Raw genomic sequence first — 23,869 nt, forward strand, 5'->3', positions numbered from 1 at the left:
TAAATTCAGTTAAACAGTGTTTGTTTTTGATGTTATTGAGCAAGATGTGTGTTCACATGCTTGATATGCAAACTATTTTTAAGTGAATATGTTTTAATTAGTTTAGTGAACAACAGAGAATGTTATAGAGTATTTAGAAAATGTTATACTGTTCAGGAACGTGTAATACAACGGCAGTTATTATTGTGTTGCACCAGAAACAACGTCTGCTCCTTTCTATATGTGTAACATTAACTTATAATTTTACACATGGTTTGTCTTAAACCATTTTAAAAACACCACATATACATTTAAACAACATTAAAAACTTGATTTTCACTACAGGGGGTCTTTAATTATTATTTTTTTACTGCAATTTTAAGTTAAATCTGTGAAACCTAAAAATGTTGCTAACTTATTTTATACGATAAATTTCTGGCAACCACAGCTGCCAGGTTTTTTTTTACCGTAAATTTAACAGATTTTTTTTTTAGTGTATAGGCTTAAGCCTTGTCTGTGAAACAGGGCATATGTTCCTTGTGTCATAAGGAGTCGATCTTTACCAATTCTTTAAGGTCAGCCATGCTGCTTGTCCACCACTCTCTTAAATGTAAACGTGAGAGAGACTTGTGCTCTTTAAACTCCATGTTGCAGTAGTTTTCTGCTGGTGATGGATAATGCTGGCATCAGCATGGCCTCCCTGTGGCGTTTTACTTCAGACCTGTTTCTGGGTAAAAATGAGCTGTCACAATTATTTGATTAAAAAACATCATCCTTGATTGACAATTTTCCATGTTTGACTAATCTGTAATTTGGTGGAGGGTCTGAGCAACAAAAAACTCATGACGTTGGCGTTGATAGAGACACACTTTACCATTTGAACTACAGGAACACTTAAAAACATTTAGCATAAAATCCAGTCCTTTAAACTTAACACAACAAATGTACCGTCTTGACTTGTCATTTGGCACAGTTTTGTGATTTATCTCACACTTATGGTGCCTGCTAAAGCCACTCGAGTCTTTTTATTGTGAACTCCAAATTCAAATAAACAACAACAAAAAAAATCAGCTGATTATTTGACAGCCATAGATTTCAATCTTAGCCATGAGAAATATATGTTGACTAAAATATTCTTGTGTTTGCTGCTAATATGATAGGGATATAAGCATAAAATGTCACATTTTACGGCTTAATTATTTTTGTGAGATTCACACACGTACATCATGATGAATCATCTTTAAATCTTACAGAAGCACTGGAATCTCAGCTTGATGACAATATAAAAAAGTAAATTCTGTCGTTAACTTGCATTATTTTCATTCGTAAGAATGTTGCTAAACAATTCTGGGAGTTAATGATGACAGAATTCAAATTTCTTCAAAAAAGAAAATTCTGTCATGAATTACTCACCCTCATGTCATTACAAACCCGTAAGACTTTAGCTCATCAACACACACATCAGTTGTGGTCAACGGAAGCTTAAGCATGTTCTCTTGATATGCGAGAACCAACGAGGTTCATTCTTGTGTTACGCGGAACATTTGTGCTTCTGTTTATGTTCACTGATCAATGTTTATATGCGAATAAAACCGATCGAGTCTCTTCAGAAAATTTTAACTAAACTGCTCAATTCATATGGATTAGTTTTTCGATCTCTTTATCAACTTTTTGAAGCGTCAAAGTGGTAGTTGCGTAGCTGTCAACGGAGGGACAGAAATCTCTCAGATTTCATTAAAAATATCTTCATTTGTATTCCGAAGATAAACGGAAGTCTTACAGGTTTGGATCGACATGAGGGTGAGTAAATTATGACAAATTTTTGGCAAACTAACCCTTTTAAGTCCAAATGTAGCTTGAGAATTTTCTCTCTCTCTGAGAATAGGAATGAAGACTTGCAAAAAACATACATACTGTTTTTATTGTTCAGGAATGCTCTATCAAAATGTATCATCTGAGCTCAAAGCACCTGCATCACTTATCTGTTGTATACATTGTAAATGCTGCTGATAAATATTAATCCAAGAACTTTTATGTGTTTTTTATATTTGAAAATGCATTACTTGCATGATTTTAAAACACATTCTGAATCAAATACATTTTACAACTATTTTCACAAGTAGAATTTTTTACTGGATATATACTCTATTGCTATAACCTTTGAAACTTTTTTTTTTAGTGCACTGGCACAAAACAATGTTCATGTACTCAAAAAAATGAAAGAAATAATAAGGATAATCACATCAATATACAAATTCAAACATACAAATGCTTTTGTTAATTTCTCACAAAAAAGAGAGGAACCGCAAGCAACACGTCTGACTGTCATTTACTCCTTCCTAAAGCTTCTACATTCTTCAGCAGATCAATGTCTGGCACTGTACAAGTGTTGATCCTCATGTCATCGATTCTTCTTTATCATTGAATGCTTTCATCCGTGCCTGTTTAAATCAGGATCAGAGAGAAACACAACATTGTTTGAATCTTGTAATGACAAATTGTATCTGCAAATGACTTCAGAATCTTTGCCTGAGAACAGGCCCAAGGGGGGAATTGGGGGGCAGACTTTAATAAATAATTTATCAGCAGTTTATGCTGGGAAGTGTAGGTTGTGCGGTGACAAGTAACTTAAAACTATTTCAAAGAAATCTATTTAAATGTGTTTTTAAATGGGAAGCACATCTCCTTAGACTTTCCCTGGAGCTGGTTCACCCTTCGCCTATAATCAGAAAATTCATTTTTAACGCATTATTACACAAAACGGAACTTGAAACAATTATAAATGACTAATCACTTGGAGACCCGCCACCTTCAACTATTTTAATGGGTAATGGGCTTCACTCACAAGTTTGTTACACATCAGTATGCTCCAGGTGTACATATTTTATTGCTAATTGGTATTGTACGCCAAAGCGGCATGATTCAACCAGATGGACCAGGATAATATTCTGAATGTTCCAATCCAATCTGCCTTCTGACCTGTAATGCTGCCTGAATCATAATCATACACTGTTCGTTCATTGGCCAGAGGAGAACTGGCCCCCGACTGAGCCTGGGTTCTCCCAAGTATTTTTTCTCCATTCTGTCACTGATGGATTTTTGGTTCCCTGCCACTTTCACCTTTGGCTTTTAGCTTGCTTAGTTGGGGACATTTAATATTCAATTAAAATAAATAATACAGGATTTTATTGTTTTGCCAAATAATGGAAGTGACCTCGACGTCCGGGTTAGCGGTAACATAAGCCATCAGGCAAGTGTTATTTAAATAAACTCCTGATGTACTTACAAACTTTCCAATGCCTCGTTTTATGAGTACAGAACCTATTTGTACTACTGTAGAAGTTTGGTACCATTCCGGGCATTATTAGTGGGGTAATTTACGAGATACAGCCTTGGATCCATCAGCGCCTGCACTAAGCCATCCGGCTGATATCTCTAAATAAGCTCTAACTTTAATAATGTTCGACCAGGGGGAAAAAAGCTTCTTGGTGGGGGGGGGGGGGGGGGGCTAAAATGCTAAAATGGCTGTTCTGTCCTCAGTTTGTAAATTGTTTTTTTGCTATAAGTTCAATTTCATGCTTGATAATTATTTTGTTTATTATAAGAAAAGAGACACAGGTATTTTGTAATGTAAGAAGAGTCTTTATTTTGAAAGAGCTTTTATTTTGACATGACCTTCCTGTTTACGTATGGGCGAGCCCATGAGCTTCCGTCCTTGAGCTTGCCAGAACCGTAATGTTACCGGCACGAAGCGCGTCGGGATATTTCTGATGTTTCGCTCCCGAATCTTGTTTGTCCCACACTCGTAAGGCGGCAATGTCTGTAAGTGTCTAACTTGAGTGATGATGTATATTGTATGTTTTGTGTAGAGGTAAACTTAATGAGCACGATGTAACGTCAACTCGAGAATGTATATTAGTAGCTACGTTACGTTGTTAACGTTCGTCTTTTGCTAATTAGCTAACTCATACTCTGTTAGCGTGCTAGTTATTGTACATTTTCTATTAAGCTAACGTGACTGTTTAAAGCTGGTAAATGGTGAAAGTTATATCTTGTACTTGCGAGGCAGGCTCCTAAGTATATTTTGTATTCTGTTTATTACAGTTTTACTCGATTTTCACTTGCAACGTTGGAAAATAAAGGAGCAAGGCGCTCGCGTCCTGGCTCGTTGAAACGAGTTTGGCTTGCTGTTGAGTCTGTGTTCACGCACCTAGCTCACACACAGACAGGGACAGTACAGTAAAAAGACAACCAGCGTGCGTTCAAGGGATAACGCAAGAACTCCAACATGGCGTCTGAATCGAAATCTAGAGATGAAACAAAGCCTGAAGCAAGCCCGCTACCACGTCCATCGTCTTCAAAGTCTTCGGTTCACTCGAGAGCCAGCTCAAAACGCTCGTCCCTCTTCAAGATCTTCTGTCATGGAGGCTGCCGCCAAAGCTAGAGCCGCAGCTGAAGCAGCGCTCACCAAGGCATCTTATGCTAAGCGACAGGTAGAAATGAAAAAGGAACAAGCTAAGCTAGATCTACAAAAGGCCACATTAGAAGCAGATTTGGAGGCATTGGCGTATGAAAGGGATGCAGAGGCGGCGCGGGTTGAAGCTGAAGTCTTAGAAGCAGCTGTAGCTATGGGGAATGAAGATGTACAAAGTCTAAGAAGTGTGGTTCCGCCACAAGTGATTCGACAGCGCACCGAAGAGTATGTGCAATGCCAGCCACGGATTAGCGTACAGTCTTCTTCCTCACCGCATCACTATGAAATGCAGCACACAGTGAACAGTCCTCCATGTCAGTCAGCACATGGAACTGTAGAGGAAAAGCCCCCACTCAGAGACTTCAGACCCTTTGCACATGAGCCCGCACATGCAGCTGAACAATCCCCAACCTCAAAACCGTCACACAGTCCATACAGACATGATCAGCCTCCTCTTTGCCCTGACTCTCCACCCATGAGAGACTTCGCCAAGTTCCTAGCACGCAGAGAATTAGTGACCACTGGCCTTACCAAGTTCGACGACTCACCAGAGAACTTCCGCGCATGGCAGTCGTCATTCTTCAATGCAACACAGGGCTTGGGGCTCGCCTACAGTGAAGAGTTAGACCTCCTCGTGAAGTGGCTAGGTAAAGAGTCAACGGAGCACGTGAAAAGGATTCGCGCTGTTCATGTCACTAACCCCAGAGCTGCCCTCCATCTGTCCTGGCAGAGACTGGAGGAATGCTACGGCACACCAGAGATGGTGGAGAATGCGCTGTTCAAAAGACTGGATAGCTTTCCACGTCTGTCTGCTAAAGACAATGCAAAACTGAGAGAGCTCAGTGATCTTCTTATGGAGTTGCTGGCAGCTAAGGATGACGGTTATCTCCCCGGGCTGGCCTACTTCTTTACTCCTCGTGGGATAAAGCCCATAGTCGAGAAGTTGCCTCCTGGCTTGCAGGAAAAATGGCTCACCACAGGCTCCCGCTTCAAAGAGCAACACAGAGTGACTTTTCCTCCTTTTTCGTTCTTCGTTGACTTCATCAACAGCCAGGCTAAAGCCCGCAATGACCCAAGTTTCACCCTGTCAAGCTACAGCCAGTCATACAGCAAAGGTGAGAAAACTCCATTCAAGCAAAGTGGATTCAAGACTGCTGTATCTGTTCACAAGACAGACGTGTCTGCTACAGTTGACGCAGACACCACAAGCGCCACAGACGCTGAAAAGAAAGACATTGATCCAGCTCGATATTGCCCTGTGCATAAGAAAACACATCCGTTAGAGAAATGTAGGTCATTCAGAATGAAAACACTGCAAGAACGAAAAGACATTCTTAAAGAACACAAACGCTGTTATAAATGCTGTACCCCAAACCACCTTGCCAGGGACTGCCGGACGACACTGAAATGCGGTGAGTGTGAGAGCGAAAGACACTGCTCAGCAATGCATCCTGACACCTCTCAGCCACCACCTCCGTCGTCTGTCCAACCAGGTGCAGAGGCTCAGCCAGCCAGTGTTCCCGTGGAAGTGAGATCGCAGTGCACCAAGGTCTGCAGCCTAAACAGTCTTCCACGCTCCTGCTCAAAGGTATGCCTGACGCGCGTCTTCCCTCAAGGTCAACCAGAACGCGCCATCAAGATATACGTCATACTCGACGATCAAAGTAACCGCTCCTTGGCACGCTCTGAATTTTTCCAGCTGTTTGGGGTCAACAGCAGCCCGTCACCATATCTGATGAGAACATGCGCCGGCACGACTGAGGTGACCGGAAGAAAAGCAGTTGGCTTTCAAATCAAAGCAGTGAATGGAGGTGTGTGCCTTGATCTACCGCCACTCATCGAGTGCAACGAGATATTGACCAACAAGTCTGAAGTCCCGACACCAGAGGTCGCCCTCGCACATCCTCACCTTAGACACATCGCTCTGCATATTCCCAAGCTGGATCCTGACGCCCAGATGATGATTCTGCTAGGGAGAGACATGATTCGTGCACACAAAGTGAGAGATCAAGTCAATGGGCCCCACAACGCACCCTTTGCCCAGCGTTTAGATTTAGGTTGGGTGATAATAGGTGAAGTGTGTCTTGACAATGCTCACAAGCCAACCGTGAACACCTTCAGAACCCACATTCTCCAGAATGGACGTCCGTCACTCCTCACTCCTTGCCACAATAGCATCTGCGTGAAAGAAAGACTGAGCTACGGCGGGGAGCACAGGTATGGCCACTCTGCACATATGACAAAGCCTAAGCCAGCTGAAGAACAGCTCGGGCTCACAGTATTCCAGAGAACAGACAATGACAATAAGAGTGCCATGTCCTTTGAGGATGAACTGTTTTTGAGCATTATGGAAAAAGAACTCCATCAGGATAAAGAGAATAACTGGGTAGCTCCGTTGCCATTTAAGTCTCCTCGTCCTCCGCTCCCCAACAACAGAGAGCAAGCTCTGTCACGCCTCAATTCTTTGAGACGCACGTTGAACAAGAATGCTGAGATGAAGCAGCAGTTTTCCTCCTTCATGGACAAGTTGTTCGAGAACAAGCATGCAGAGAGGGCATCGCCCGTTCAAGAGAAACAGGAATGCTGGTACCTGCCCATTTTCGGGGTGTACCATCCTCAAAAGCCAGGGCAGATACGAGTCGTGTTTGACTCAAGCGCCCAACAGCATGGTGTCTCCCTCAACTCAGTGCTGCTCACAGGCCCCGACCTAAACAATTCTCTCCTGGGCGTGCTGATACGGTTTAGAAAGGACCTCATCGCAGTCACTGCTGATATCCAACAGATGTTTTATGGATTCCTGGTGCGACACGACCACAGAGACTACCTGAGATTCCTGTGGCACGAAGACAATGACTTCTCGAAAGAGATTCAAGAATATCGCATGCGTGTGCATGTCTTTGGCAATAGCCCGTCCCCGGCGGTTGCCATCTACGGCCTACGACGAGCTGCTCAGAGAGGTGAGCCAAGGTACGGCGCAGACACTAAGCAGTTTGTTGATAGACACTTTTACGTGGACGACGGGCTCGTATCCCTGCCCACAAAGTCAGCAGCCATCGACCTGATGAAGCGAACATGTGCATCACTCGCAGAGTCCAACTTGAAACTGCACAAAATTGCCTCAAACAGCGTCGCTGTGATGAAAGCCTTTGAGCCTGAAGAACTGGCCACAGGCATCAAAGACTTAGGCCTGGACAACGACACCCTGCCTGTACAGAGGAGCTTAGGCCTATGCTGGGACATCAACACAGACATGTTCACCTTCAAGGTCGCCGTAGCTGACAAGCCTTACACCCGGCGCGGGGTGCTGTCAGTCATTAACAGCATCTTTGACCCCCTGGGTCTGGCAGCGCCAGTGACCATCAGAGGCAGACTGTTGCTACGAGAGCTGTCCAGCGGAGTTCAGGACTGGGACACTCCTCTGCCTGATGAAAAGGTGAGCAGATGGGAAGAGTGGAAAGCCTCACTTGAGAAGCTGAGTAACCTCCATGTCCCTCGCTGCTATGTGAAGATGTCACTCTCAAAAGCCAAATACACAGAACTGTGCCTTTTCTCTGATGCCTCGAACTGGGCTATAGGGGCAGTAGCCTACTTGAGAGCTGTCACTGTAGAGGGCCATTGTGAGGTTGGATTTGTGCTAGGGAAGGCTAAGCTGTCACCACAACCAGAACCCACAATCCCACGCCTCGAGCTCTGTGGAGCTGTTCTGGCAACTGAGATGGCAGAGCTGATCTTAGACGAACTGGACTTCAAGCCAGACGCTGTTAAATTCTACTGCGACAGCAAGGTGGTCCTCGGATACATCTGTAATGACTCAAAGCGCTTCTATGTGTACGTGCACAACCGTGTGCATCGTATACGCCAGACAACATCCCCAGATCAGTGGCATTACGTCCCTTCGGAACAGAACCCAGCGGACTTAGCCACCAGATCTGTAGCAGCATCACAGCTCATGGACACAATGTGGTTTAAAGGACCCGACTTCCTCTACAAGCCTCCAGAGATGGAGAAACGTGATCACTTTGGATTGATAGATCCTGAAGCAGATGTGGAAGTTAGACCACAGGTGACCGCTCTAGCTACCCACCTCAAACCTAAGAGACTTACTTCTGAGAGATTCCAGCGCTTTTCCACATGGAAGTCTCTGCTGAGAGCTGTTTCCTACTTGAAACATCAGGTGCGTTCGCACAAGGCAGACACAACAGACACACCACAGCACACATGCAAAGGCTGGCATCAGTGCAGTGGGCCTCGCACTCCTGAGGAGCGCGCAACAGCTAAGAGGCTCATACTAGAGACTGTTCAGGGAGATGCATATCCAGACGAATACGCCGCTCTTCAAGCAAACAGAGAAGTCTCTAACTCGAGTCAGCTCTTGACCCTTGACCCTTACATGAGCGACGGTCTGCTGCGGGTTGGAGGGCGTCTTAGAAATGCTTCTCTTGACTCTGAGGTAAAACACCCAATTATCCTCCCTAAGTATAGCCATGTAGCCAAGCTGCTTGTAGAACACCATCATGCTGAAGTGAAACACCAGGGGCGACAGTTCACAGAAGGGGCTATCAGAGCAGCTGGACTGTGGATTGTCGGTGGCAAGAGACTGGTGAGTTCTACCCTTCATCATTGTGTGACATGCCGTAAGCTCAGAGGGAAGCTGGAAGTGCAGAAAATGGCTGACCTCCCTCCAGAGCGGCTCGACACCTCCCCACCCTTCTCATACGTAGGGCTGGACGTATTTGGACCGTGGACAGTGATGACCCGATGCACTCGAGGAGGTGCAGCGCAGAGCAGAGCAAAAGGTGGGCCATTCTGTTCACGTGCATGAACACCAGGGGGGTACACATTGAAGTCATAGAGTCAATGGATGCCACAAGCTGTATTAATGCATTGCGAAGATTCTTTGCCATCAGAGGCCCGGCAAAGCAGCTCAGATCAGACAGGGGGACGAACTTCATAGCCGCCAGTGCAGAGCTGGGCATGGAGCGTCCTGAGGAAAAGCAGACCGAAATCCTGAGTTATCTCCACAGCAAAGACTGCACATGGGAGTTCAATCCGCCGCACGCCTCCCACATGGGGGGAGTGTGGGAACGTATGATTGGGGTCACACGCAGAATACTAGACTCTATGCTTTTGCAAAACAAGCATACTCACCTGACGCACGAGGTCCTGTGTACCTTGATGGCAGAGATATCAGCAATTATCAATGCACGGCCGCTGATTCCCATCTCATCAGACCCCTCCTCGCCCATTCTGCTGTCCCCTGCTATGCTCTTGACCCAAAAGCCAGGCCTACATGCTCCACCTGGAGACTTCACCAGTAAAGATCTCCTGAGAGGTCAGTGGAAACAAGTGCAAGCACTGGCAAACGAGTTTTGGGGCCGTTGGAGAACTGAGTACTTAAGCACTCTCCACTCAAGACGCAAGTGGCACAGAAATCAGCGCAACCTACAAACTGGAGACATTGTGCTGCTAAAACAGACTCAAGCACCAAGGAACGAGTGGCCAATGGCTTTGGTCACATCGGCCTCTCCGAGCAGCGATGGACGAGTCCGCAAAGTTGAGGTGCAGACCGCATCTCAGGGCACTTCAAAGACTTATCTGCGGCCCATCTCGGACGTCATCCTTCTCCTTGAAAAAGACTGAACAGACGTGCAACGAAAAAAAAAAAAAAAAAAGGAAAGTATATAAAGACAAGTTGAGTAGTGGCATTATGCCAGACGGGGAGTGTTCTGTCCTCAGTTTGTAAATTGTTTTTTTGCTATAAGTTCAATTTCATGCTTGATAATTATTTTGTTTATTATAAGAAAAGAGACACAGGTATTTTGTAATGTAAGAAGAGTCTTTATTTTGAAAGAGCTTTTATTTTGACATGACCTTCCTGTTTACGTATGGGCGAGCCCATGAGCTTCCGTCCTTGAGCTTGCCAGAACCGTAATGTTACCGGCACGAAGCGCGTCGGGATATTTCTGATGTTTCGCTCCCGAATCTTGTTTGTCCCACACTCGTAAGGCGGCAATGTCTGTAAGTGTCTAACTTGAGTGATGTATATTGTATGTTTTGTGTAGAGGTAAACTTAATGAGCACGATGTAACGTCAACTCGAGAATGTATATTAGTAGCTACGTTACGTTGTTAACGTTCGTCTTTTGCTAATTAGCTAACTCATACTCTGTTAGCGTGCTAGTTATTGTACATTTTCTATTAAGCTAACGTGACTGTTTAAAGCTGGTAAATGGTGAAAGTTATATCTTGTACTTGCGAGGCAGGCTCCTAAGTATATTTTGTATTCTGTTTATTACAGTTTTACTCGATTTTCACTTGCAACGTTGGAAAATAAAGGAGCAAGGCGCTCGCGTCCTGGCTCGTGGAAACGAGTTTGGCTTGCTGTTGAGTCTGTGTTCACGCACCTAGCTCACACACAGACAGGGACAGTACAATGGCAGTGAATAGAGGATGAGATTTTGAAACCCCTGGAGCCGTGCGGATTACTTTATGGTGGATGGATGCACTTTTTTGGGCTTCAAAATCTCATCCTCTATTCACTGCCATTACAAAGCTTGGAAGAGCAAGGATATTATTTAATATAACTCCGATTGTATTAGTCTGAAAGAAAAAAAAGTCATATACACATAGGCTTGAGGGTGAGTAAATAATGGGGTACTTTTTCATGTTTGGGTGAACTACCCTAACAAAAATCACCTCAATCATTCTAGAATGATTAACTCCATCCAAATAGAGCTATTTAAGTCATCTGGTGCAGCTCTACTTCATATTGTCTCCATGATATCTAGTCACATTCGCCAGCCTTAAAGCAGACATTTTGACATGTCTTTGACTGTTAAATAAGCCAATATTGCAATAAGAAAACAAATCAGTAGTTACATGCACTGTATGTGCACTTGAGGGGTGTGTGCACAGAAAACTGCCTGTCAGAGAATGAGAACCGAATCGAGTTCTCTTTCAAGTCTCATTGTGCCTGAATGGTGGAAAATCACTTTTAAACACGGTAACATTTTGAACAATCGTAATGTATACCGTTGTCAAATTTCTGCCTGTATATCGCCCACCCCTAAAGGTAAATAATACTTTCCATGTTCAGTCTTACCTCAAAAGTTTGCAAGACATGTTTGCACACTTCAGTCAGGTTGTTCAGCCCATTGCGCAGAGGTTCAGATGCTGGAGTTCCTTCTGCAACATTGATCAGAGAGCAAATGAACACTTATGTTTACTGAAAATAGACATGTTTACATGCTGCCTACAGTCATGATAAACCTGACATTTCAGCCTTTCAACCATTTTTAAGAAAAGTAATGTCAAAATTATAAATTATTATTTATTTTATATTAATTTAATATACGTACATAAAATGTAAAAAAATAAATAATAATAATAATAATAATAATAATAATAAAAATAAAAAATAATTATATATATATAACTAAACTACTTATTTGTATGATACAGCTGCAAATAAGTATTTGAACACCTGTCTATCAGCTAGAATTCTGACCCTCAAAGACCTGTTAGTCTGCCTTTAAAATGTCCACCTCCACTCCATTTATTATCCTAAATTAGATGCACCTGTTTGAGGTCGTTAGCTGCATAAAGACACCTGTCCACCCCATACAGATCTGGCCTTTAAAAACGCGCGTTTTCTCCCGCGGCATTCGGCAATTCGTCTCGTAGAGTCTCGCAGAATTCTGCAAGTGCTTTCGGGGGGGCGCTACTTACAAATTCCCTCAATGTGTTTCGCTTCACAGAATATCCACCAGGTGGCGCATAAAAAACAACTTTACGTTAGATTTTTTCTTTTACTTCATTACGTCACGATTGTGAGAAAACATCCACAATAAAATATAAATTATAAATAGTAATAGACACAAATATTTACAGTAGGCTACTGTATTATACAGACATTTGAAAATATTTGTAAATGCAAAAGGTTCATTAAGACAAGAAGGGGTATTGGACAACGTTTACGAATTTTTATATGCTTTGTCATTGCTGTGGTTTCCAGGAGATGAGTGCATGCAGAATATTTAACATTGCTTTTATTAAAACAGCAAAGTGACGTTCTTGCCAGTAGCGCATAACTTTTTTGTACAACTATTAAGATGATTGTGCATGCAATGCGCATTTATATAAGTGCAACAGAGAATTTAGTGTGAGCATAATACACGTGACTCTGCCTGTAAAAACCCAGCAGTATTTTTTATATATATACACAAAATCATCCTAACATAATGCAATTAAATAATGCGACTTACCCAGATTCTTAATTCGTGAAAATATTTCTTGTGTGATTGTTCTTGTGCAGATATTTCTTGTGAGGTAATGTTGCAGCTCAACGCGTAGCATTTATATTTTGGGCGCATCTGATTTGCCATTACATTATTAATAAATATTTTAATTGAACTGTCTTAATGCATTAAGCATAAAGATTTTTCCACGTTAGTCTCAGAATGTCCGGGGTTGGTTTGAGGTCTTGCCGACAGTTTGTAAATCTTCTAAATATTCATATTCACAAATTCCATACAAAGGGTGATCAACAGTTATGACTTCTAAAATAAAATAAAAATGACCAGATAAGAGGTATCTGATTGACAGTTTGACAGATGTTGTTTTAAAAAAATAATTACAACATTATGGGGAAGTGGTATTAAATATTCGGTAACACATAGCCTAATACAATTATTTTAAGTATGCATTTTGTTCAGTTTTGCTTTTACAAAATGTTCCCTGTTTTTTATATAATTAATTTAATCTGAGATGTGCGTTATATCGCTTTTTGATCATTATTTGTGTTGTCGAATTTTGACACAGTTTCATTACTTGTTCATAATAATTTGATTCATAATTATGTCGTTTTTTTCTAAAAGTAAAAGTAAAAAAACTAAAAGTTTTTCTAAAAGCAATATTCTAAAGAGATACAAAGACAGTGTACGTGTACCCACCAGATTTCGCCATGAGTCATTTTGTACCCACCACTTTTAACTTCCGTTGACCGTTTTCAGTGGTTATGAGGAGCAATATGAGAGAAAATTTTTGTAATCATTGTCTGACACAACAAAAAAAAATTATAATATTCATTTTATTTTAATTTTCGTGTTCGCATTTATGAGGGAAAAAACAACGTGTCAGTTTACGGTTATGGACGTGAGCGCTCTAAAAGCGGCAATAAAAGTCTGCTTTAAAACTTTCACAGAGACCTTAAACAGAACAGCTGCCTTTCTTTAAATCGAATTTCGTTTTGTATTAATTATGTCTTAATTTTAATCAATGTTTCGTGAACCAATTGCCTGGATTTAAGAAGTAAATATAGCAGACAATCACGACACCGGCGCCGGCGATATCTCATAAATGAACCGAAACTCAGCGTGTAATGCACATTCACATTTACAGTGTATTTAGACACATTTAGACGCATTCATAATCATTACTTTTACCGGTTCTTTGTGGCAAGCTTTATGCGTGCGGTCGTGCGCTTGAGTGCGGCTATATTATAGTAAATGCTCATTACTTAAAACAAAGCATAAGCCTCTTCCTGGCATGCAATGGAATCTACAATGTCAGTTGGTTATATCAACATATGTCAAATTAAGTTACGCGATATCAACAAATTAAGCTATAAACATTAATTTGAAATAACTTAAAGCGTATGTATAGTATATTTGCTTAAATAGCATTTAAACAAAGGAACTGCAAGGGATTAAAACCCCGCCCACACGCTGGTGAAAACTGGAAAAACCGGTTTTCTTTTGATTCCCTGAGAGGAGATCGATTAGCATTGGGGGTTGAATCGGCAGACCTGGGGGGTGGGTGGTTGTAATTTCTTGACTCTGTGCAATTGGTAGCAGCTAAAACAAGCAGCTAAAACAAAGACTGTGCAATTAATTACATTTTGGAAATAACTTTCTTCATGTCGTTTTATTTATACACTGTAAAACATTTTTTTTTTTTTTTTTTTTTGAATTTGTAAATATTAAATATGTTTTACAAACAATTGGTTTACAAACTCTTGGAGGTTTGTGGTTACCATCATTCAGAAGAGTGGTGCTTGTGTTTAGACTTGTGTTTTACGTGATTAAATCAGGAAGATTACATTGGTTTCTGTCCACACGGAGACGCATTTAAGACGATTTAATCAGGAAATGGAGGCACCGGCGCGATATAACTTGCATTGCTCGTGAACTGAGCTCGTCTCATAAATGAACCGAAACTCAGAAATGTATCTAGAAAGCTTGAAATGTCCACTTTTAAACAAAACAATTCAAAACGAAAAGAAACAGACAACTCTCTTTTGTAAGTGTGCATTTCTCTCTATAGGCACGTTCACAATATCTGCGAAGATGACGAGTCAGCATTGTCAACATCTTTGACTGACACATAAAACACTAGTTGATTAGTAAACAATTAAAATGTCTCCTTGCTATATTTGACACATGATTACTTTTGTCAGTTCTTTGTGGCAAGCTTTATGCATCCGTTAACTATCGAATATCGTGACTCATATTTTGTACCAGACCATTTATGGTTGTTCATATTGTTCAACAAAGTTCTTGATAAAAAAAGAAAAGAAAAAAAAGAAGCTACTGTGCCTAATATTATTGTTGTATAGCGCGCAAGGTTTATGCGCATGCTTTAAGTCTTCTCCGTTTTTAGTGTATGTCTGTGGCAGAATTGCAGTGCCTGGTCTGGTATGTATACTAGGCTACATCGTTTTGAGTCGGTTTCAGTGGTTTAGTGTGTACGCAGATATTTCTTGAGACGACGCCATGTTTTTATGTTTTTATGCACTTTTACTCTTTTAGTTTTGTTGCAATTTCACCAAAAGCTTATAATTAGGAAATACACACAACACGCTAAACTTGTATTCTCTATATGTTAAAAATGTTGTAAAAAATACGTATTATTCTTATATAATAAGAATAACAATATGATACATTTATATTGCACTCGAAATGATTTAGATATGGAAAGAGGAATTCTTCTCAACTACCACCAATAAAGTTTTAAAATTCTTCTTTAGAAAATATTATATTTTGATGATTCTGCAAGTTCAGCAGACAGTGAGGTTCGGGTTTGTTCCGATCAGAGCTCGTGAGTGGAGAGCGCATTTCTGAATATTCCGCTCCGCTCGTTCATTCCGCTCAGGGTCCACGGCCTCGCTCAACACAGATGTCCTGTTGCCTGGTTCGAAAATATGTGGAATACGGGCTGCTTTCGACTAAAAGTTTTTTTTTTTTTGTAGTCGACTAGTATACTAGGCTAGTTGTTCATTTAAGTAATTCGTGGACAAATCGCCCCTTTATATTAATTTAATTAGCCTACTTATGGATCATGAGCGTTTACGTAATATAGCCGCACTCAAGCGCACGACCGCACGCATAAAGCTTGCCACAAAGAACCGGTAAAAGTAATGATTATGAATGCGTCTAAATGTGTCTAAATACACTGTAAATGTGAATGTGCATTACACGCTGAGTTTCGGTTCATTTATGAGATATCGCCCGGCGCCTCCAATGTCGTGATTGTCTGCTATATTTACTTCTTAAATCCAGGCAATTGGTTCACGAAACATTGATTAAAATTAAGATATAATTAATACAAAACGAAATTCAATTTAAAGAAAGGCAGCTGTTCTGTTTGAGGTCTCTGTGAAAGTTTTAAAGCAGACTTTTATTGCCGCTTTTAGAGCGCTCACGTCCATAACCGTAAACTGACACGTTGTTTTTTCCCTCATAAATGCGAACACGAAAATTAAAATAAAATGAATATTATATATTTTTTTGTTGTGTCAGACAATGATTACAAAATTTTTCTCTCATATTGCTCCTCATAACCACTGAAAACGGTCAACGGAAGTTAAAAGTGGTGGGTACAAAATGACTCATGACGAAATCTGGTGGGTACACGTACAATGTCTTTGTATCTCTTTAGAATATTGCTTTTAGAAAAAACTTTGTTTTTTTTACTTTTAGAAAAAAATGACATAATTATGAATCAAATTATTATGAACAAATAATGAAACTGTGTCAAAATTCGACAACACAAAGAATGATCAAAAAGCGATATAACGCACATCTCAGGTTAAATTAATTAAGCTCCTCATAACCACTGAAAACGGTAAAAAAAAAAATCGAACCAAAAGTCAAATTAATATGGACTGAAGTTAAAAGTGGTGGGTACAAAATGACTCATGACGAAATCTGGTGGGTGCGTACCCACCGTCCCCACCGAAATCGACGCCTATAAGGGAAACATGATAGTATAAAAAGTACTGTGTGTAATGCAGAAAAGCGCATTACAACCATGTTAAAACTATTTAAAACGTTAAGATGCAAAAATGAACTAAATGTAAAATTAGATAATGATATTGCGCAAATGATCTCGGTCTCTTTAAAGGTCTTCGCAAATTATTGTGTTATAAGACTCAGTTATCATAGCCTACATCACGTCTCTTCTACTGTAAGTACACAGGAAAAAAAAAATAAGACAAATGATGCGCGTTTGAGTCGGATTTTTATGAAGAATATGTGACTGTTTATGTAACTGGCAAAAGAAAACATTGTATTCGTCATACTTCGTCAACTCAGTATGGCCACATGAAACACTACTGCCATCTACAGGTTTTAGTATTTCCTGCGTCCAACACCTAATCCCCCTTCTGCACGATCCCGCAGAATTTCGGAAGTGCTTGTGGCATTCTTTTCTCTGAGACGCGCATTTTTAAAGGCCACATCTGTACAATCAGTAAGAATCCAACTACTAACATGGCCAAGACCAAAGAGCTGTCCAAAGACACTAGAGACAAAATTGTACACCTCCACAAGGCTGGAAAGGGCTAAGGGGAAATTGCCAAGCAGCTTGGTGAAAAAAGGTCCACTGTTGGAGCAATCATTAGAAAATGGAAGAAGCTAAACATGACTGTCAATCTCCCTCGGACTGGGGCTCCATGCAAGATCTCATCTCGTGGGGTCTCAATGATCCTAAGAAAGGTGAGAAATCAGCCCAGAACTACACGGGAGGAGCTGGTCAATGACCTGAAAAGAGCTGGGACCACCGTTTCCAAGGTTACTGTTGGTAATACACTAAGACGTCATGGTTTGAAATCATGCATGGCACGGAAGGTTCCCCTGCTTAAACCAGCACATGTCAAGGCCCGTCTTAAGTTTGCCAATGACCATTTGGATGATCCAGAGGAGTCATGGGAGAAAGTCATGTGGTCAGATGAGACCAAAATAGAACTTTTTGGTCATAATTCCACTAAACGTGTTTGGAGGAAGAAGAATGATGAGTACCATCCCAAGAACACCATACCTACTGTGAAGCATGGGGGTGGTAGCATCATGCTTTGGGGGTGTTTTTCTGCACATGGGACAGGGCGACTGCACTGTATTAAGGAGAGGATGACCGGGGCCATGTATTGCGAGATTTTGGGGAACAACCTCCTTCCCTCAGTTAGAGCATTGAAGATGGGTTGAGGCTGGGTCTTCCAACATGACAATGACCCGAAGCACACAGCCAGGATAACCAAGGAGTGGCATATCAAGGTTCAAGGCACATGCGAGTAAATATTTCGGCGTGCGAACGTGAAAAAATATTTGGGCGCACTCGTGCGAGTGACACAGCATTTTTCTATAGAAACAGCTGCAAATACATCATCATGAGGAGGGGGAGAGTAGGACACTATATTACCGGGAGATCAGTTATTTAGGCCTAAATCTTCAGTAGATAGTCTGTAGCCTCATAAAAAAAAAAAAACTACAGTGCCCACACACAAACTATTTCAAAACAGCGCGAATTCATTCGCTCTTAAAACATCCTCTGATATAAACAAGTAGGTCTAGACTTAAAATTTATTAATTTTCGGCATTTAGTCATTTATTTGTAATAACCACTTTAAGTGGGCTATTTAAAAATGGTTATTTATATGTTAAATTATGTTTTTAAAACATAAGCGCAGAGTGTTACGTAATATTGTGTGTGTGTCAAAAGAATCTGTCCGCAGCTGCTCAAAAAAAAAAAAACAGGCAAACAGGCAAACATGTAAAATATAGCAGGAGACATTTTAATTATTTACTAATAAAACAGTTATTTTTTATGTCAGTGTCGGCTAGACAGATGAAGTTGACGACTCGCGATCTTTGCAGCGCCAGAGAGAAATGCACATTTCATACGAATTACATAAGCAGCAGTCTGTTTTCTTTCGTTTTGAATTGTTCTGCTTAAAAGTAGACATTTAAAGCTATCTATATGTCTCAGGTCTGTGAGGCAATAGGCTACCTTATAGCCCTACGCTGAGTTTCGGTTCATTTATGAGACGAGCTCTAGGTTCGCCAGCGCCTCCGTGTCCTGATTATCTATTTTCTAATAGCCTATAGGCCTATTTACTTATTTATTAAATCCAGACAATTGGTTGATGAAACATCGATTAAAATTAAGATACAATTAATACAAAACGAAATTAAATTTAAAGACAGGCTTTGTGCTTTCAGTTTGAGGTCTCTGTGAAAGTTTTAAAACATTCGTTTAGTGCCGCTTTAGAGCGCTCACGTCCGTAACGGAGAACTGTCTGTAACAATTTTTTTTTTTTTGCGAAATAAATTTCTAAAAAAATGCGACTTAGTCCAGTGCGACATAGGCTAGCCTATATATGTTTTGTGGCGCATTTTTTGACTGATATGCGACTCCGGAGCGACATAAAATAGGCTACGGTAAGTTATGTATTCTTTTTGTGCAAATGTCCCATAAATTCCCATCCTTTAAGGATTAATTTATGTCCCGTTGACCGGTCCATTGCATTACGAAAAAAAGCTAATCAATAAAGTCAAAAATGTGATGTGCAGTCAGGTTTGAGTGTGTGCGCTATTTGAACGAGTGTTCTTCTCACTGATATGCTTGTTGTGATTTGCGGAGTTTTGACGAGTTTTATAGTCTTGATTGTTTCTTATTCAAAAGTGGTGACGTCCCTACACCACCAGATGACTGTGCCCCCAAATATTTGTCTGTGCTCCTAAATTTTTTTATTTAGGCGCACCAGTGCTCCTTGTTCAAAAAGTAAGTGTAGAGCCCTGTCTAGAGAAGATCTGTGTGGAGGAGTGGGCCAAAATCCCTCCTGCAGTGTGTGCAAACCTGGTGAAAAACTACAGGAAACATTTGACCTCTGTAATTGCAAACAAAGGCTACTGTACCAAATATTAACATTGATTTTCTCAGGTGTTCAAATACTTATTTGCAGCTGTATCATACAAATAAATAGTTAAAAAATCATACATTGTGATTTCTGGATTTTTTTTTTTTAGATTATGTCTCTCACAGTGGACATGCACCTACAATGACAATTTCAGACCCCTCCATGATTTCTAAGTGGGAGAACTTGCAAAATAGCAGGGTGTTCAAATACTTATTTTCCTCACTGTATATAAATAATACACACACACACACACACACACACACACACCCCTTTCCTAATTGTTCATATTGTTTTTAGAATGCACATTAGCTTCATCAATCCACCAGTTAACCTTCATAACACTACGTGTACGCTGTGTAAAAATATGGGTCGATTTTCACATTATCCTGAACAAAAACAGCAGTCAGGCTGAGTGAAATTGTAAATTTATCCTCTGCCTGTAGAGACTTGCTTATGAAACAGCAGAAATATAGGTGTTACCTTGGTAACCCCTGAACACAAAGTTGTGCTTATAAACAGCACTTTAATGAAGCATATTATAGGTAATATGAAAAGAAAATGCCATTGAACCTTTTCTGAAGACAGTCATCTCCCTTCAGATATACATTCATATAACTGAAAGCGTGAGCCTACAGAACAACAGCGCTGTGTTTTACTTTCAAACATGCAGCACTCACATTTAATAAAATCATCGCCTGTTTTGAAGTTAATAATTAATCACATTCAGACATATTGCGATTCCGGTTTTCCCTTTTCCAAATTTAAGACCTCTTGAAATGATAATTAAGACTTATACTATTTAAGATATTTAATCATTTTTATGCCTTTAAATTTGATCAAACTGAATTAAGACTTTTTAAGGCAGGGACAATGTTGATAAAGTAAAGCAATTTCAAAAAGTGTCAATACAAACAATGCAAGAAACACGTTCACAAACATTACATGTATGTATGCATCTGGAAAATTTCTAAAAATTACACTTTGACAAGCTGTTTCAAAGTCCCACAACAAACTCCAAACAAACTTCATTTTGGCGTGATTTGGTCCTAAATGACGTCACCCCAGTTCGTTCTTCAATTTTGCTTAAAGTATATTGCGGAATATTCAGGCTCTCACTGCAGGCGCTATTCTGATTTTTCGCATATGTTACTAGATATGTTACTAGAGATGTAACAGTTTGACCTTCAATTATTGCACCACGTCTTCATGCTTTTGCCTACAAAATAGTGGTTTTCATTACAACAAAATGCCAGGACCTTAACTGTCAGAGATGACATGCTGAGGTGAATAAAGGAGTTCCCTCACCTCGCGTCTGTATCCGAAAGTTGATTTTGCTTTCCGATGGGTGTGTGATGCTGTATCCGCAGAATTCCACGTCCTGACTGAGGAAACAAAGTCACACATGAATCAAACTAAACACTGCCAAGACGGACAGATGCAGAAGTACAATTGCCAATCCTGCCAAAATGTTCATCTCAGTGCCTGTTAATAGCATGTCCACATCACTTGTTTCGACAAAGTTCTCACTGATATCACAAAGGCAACTGATGTTGGTGGCTAAACAAAAGAAAAAACAGATAAGTTAAATCTGGTAGCTTAACTTACCTCTTCATGATCATGTATCGGAGCGAGTTGCCCAGTGTGTGATCCTCTTCATGGAGCACAAACGTCACACAACCTTCATCTGCTCCATCTGTCCGGACCTATTGGAGAGTAGAAGACTGTTGATATTGATATATATCGATATATATCTGTGGTTTCAGCAGCAACATGAGGTTTAACACTCTTCATACTGAAGTTTATGTTGTAAATGGTGAAAGAGACTTTTGGATGTAAATCAGATGACATTCGACATTCTCTACAGATGAAATGGTTTTGATACTCATCTGATAGTTTAAATCTGAACAATCTACAAATAATTGAACTAGGGCTGCAACTAATGATTATTTTGATAATTAATAATTTCTTTATTAATTTATCAATTTATTAATTGGATAAAACTGTTGCCTTTAGTGTGCTCTTTGGGGGTTATATAGCATTTATATATTCTAAATAAAGCTACCTGAAATGCTTCTCCACTTTGATAAGTCAATATAAAATAAATATTTTCAAGATACTATTATGTATATCTGCTTTTATATCTTTGAAAAGCGGGCCCTGAGAAGCGATCATATCTTTATATTACTAATATCTATATAATATAACATAATATAATATAATATAATATAATATAATATAACATAATAAAATTATAATATAATATATAATATGCGTCTATACAATATAAAGGTTCTTGGCATCTAAATTTAGGAAAGGCAGATGTTTAGATGGCTAGATATTAATAACATATATATAACATCATACAAAATCCATAATAGATATTATATAATGTTATATAGATGTTAGTAATATATAGATATGATTATTTCTTAGGGTCTGCTTTTCAAAAATATCAAAGCAAATAAACATTAATTGTACTACCTAGTGTATATAATTTACTTTGTATTGACTTGTCAAAGTGGAGAAACATTTCAAATATTTTCACAGACAAAACACCACTCACACTGCAGCCTAGTGATACATTACAGTCTAGCAGTCCACGAATAAATCAAGACACAACATTCACAAGCGTCAATTTTTACCAAAAGCTGTATTAAAACCAAAGAATGAATGCGTGAATGAAGTTTTACTTACCATCTCCAGCGCGTGTTTCTGCCCGTGCTCAGCCATGCTGTATTGAGACGCGCATGCGCAGTGTTATCAGCTTGTTCTGGTTGCTCACATACATAAATATACATAGAATCTGCATTTGACTGCACCAAACGTCGGCGCGCACGCCATCTTGGAACGGTCAACATGTCGTCACTCACAATTAGAATCAATGATTCCAAAACATTACGCAGCTTCTGGTTGTGAAACCTCCGAGATTTTAAATCTGCAGTTGGATACTACCGTAAGAAGTGGGATAACCTTTCACAGGTGAGAATGTGTTGGTTTGTGTTTTATATGTATTAACTCAATATTACAGGTTTTTATACTATGGTAAAGTTTTAATGTCGTGGTAGCTTACGCTTACGTCTTTTCGTCTTGTTGTATTGTGTTAGTTTACCAAAATCATCTGCTGAAGTATATTGCAGAAATAGATCATAGATCATTCATGCGCCAAACTAACGATTGTTCACGGACCGGTTTTTGAAACGGCCATTAATGAGGGGTCTATGTTTATAATCTATAATCTATTTATAATCTCAAGGTGTTCGGCAGCGCCAATACAAAATACATCAAATTTACCCGAATTGTGACAAATACTGGTTGTGAGCTTGCAATATGAATTGAATTTGGGAAATAAAAATCTAAAAATAGAAAACAATATATACCGTTCAAAAGTTTGGGGTCAGTAAGATTTTGAATGTTTTTAAAAGAAGTATCTTCTGCTCACCAAGGCTGCATTTATTTGATTAAAAATACAAACAAACACAGTAATATTGTGAAATATTATTCCAATTTAAAACAGCTGTTTTCTATGTGAATATACAGTAAAGTGTAATTTATTCCTGTGATCAAAACTGAATTTTCAGCATCATTACTCCAGTCTTCAGTGTCACATGATCCTTCAGAAATCATTCTAATATGATGATTTGATGCACAAGAAACATTCATTATTATTATCAATGCTGAAAACAGTTATTTACATTTTTATTTCATGATGCTATGATGAATAGAAAGTTCAAAAGAACAGCATTTATCTGAAATCTAAAGCTTTTGTAACATTAAACACTACCATTCAAAAGTTTGGGGTCAGTAAGAATATTCATTTTATTTTTGGGGGAAAGAACTAAAATAAATCAATACTTTTATTCATCAAGGATGAGTTAAACTGATCAAAAGTTACAGTAAAGACATTTATAATGTTAGAAAATATTCTATTTTAAATAAATGCTGTTCTTTTGAACTTTCTATTCATCAAAGAATTTTGAAAAAAATTGTACACAACTGTTTCAACATTGATAATAATAATGAATGTTTCTTGAGCATCAAATCATCATATTAGAATGATTTCTGAAGGATCATGTGACACTGAAGACTGGAGTAATGATGCTGAAAATTCATGTGGGAGGAGACTGGCCAGCAATCAGTTTCAGGTGTAGGTGGTTAGTTCTATCATTAAGATCGCATAAAGGGTTCTTACAGCAACAGGTGGTGGTTTTTCTGCAGTTCTGGCGT

At 39.7% G+C, this 23,869-nt stretch overlaps 1 protein-coding gene across 1 annotated transcript; it reads right to left on the reverse strand.

Moving 5' to 3' along the window:
• Positions 1–471: 471 nt before the first annotated feature.
• Positions 472–22,436, reverse strand: polr1d (RNA polymerase I and III subunit D). Its single transcript, XM_079893382.1, has 5 exons — positions 22,340–22,436; positions 21,251–21,348; positions 20,951–21,027; positions 11,555–11,637; positions 472–2,420 (listed from the first exon to the last, which is right to left on the reverse strand). The coding sequence occupies exons 1-5, from the start codon at positions 22,373–22,375 to the stop codon at positions 2,376–2,378; spliced, it is 339 nt and encodes a 112-aa protein (XP_079749508.1). The 5' UTR covers positions 22,376–22,436; the 3' UTR covers positions 472–2,375.
• Between the last annotated feature and the right edge of the window lie 1,433 nt (positions 22,437–23,869).

This window comes from Squalius cephalus (genome assembly GCF_949319135.1).
Source record: "Squalius cephalus genome assembly, chromosome: 14".
NCBI lineage: Eukaryota > Metazoa > Chordata > Actinopteri > Cypriniformes > Leuciscidae > Squalius > Squalius cephalus.

Coding starts and splice junctions, on each gene's coding strand:
- polr1d (XM_079893382.1), bottom strand. CDS start 22,375: ATGGCTGAGCACGGGCAGAAACACGCGCTGGAGATG. Junction 21,028..21,250: donor CGATACATGATCATGAAGAG/GTAAGTTAAGCT, acceptor TTGTTTCCTCAG/TCAGGACGTGGAATTCTGCG. Junction 11,638..20,950: donor CTTTCGGATACAGACGCGAG/GTGAGGGAACTC, acceptor TCAATGTTGCAG/AAGGAACTCCAGCATCTGAA.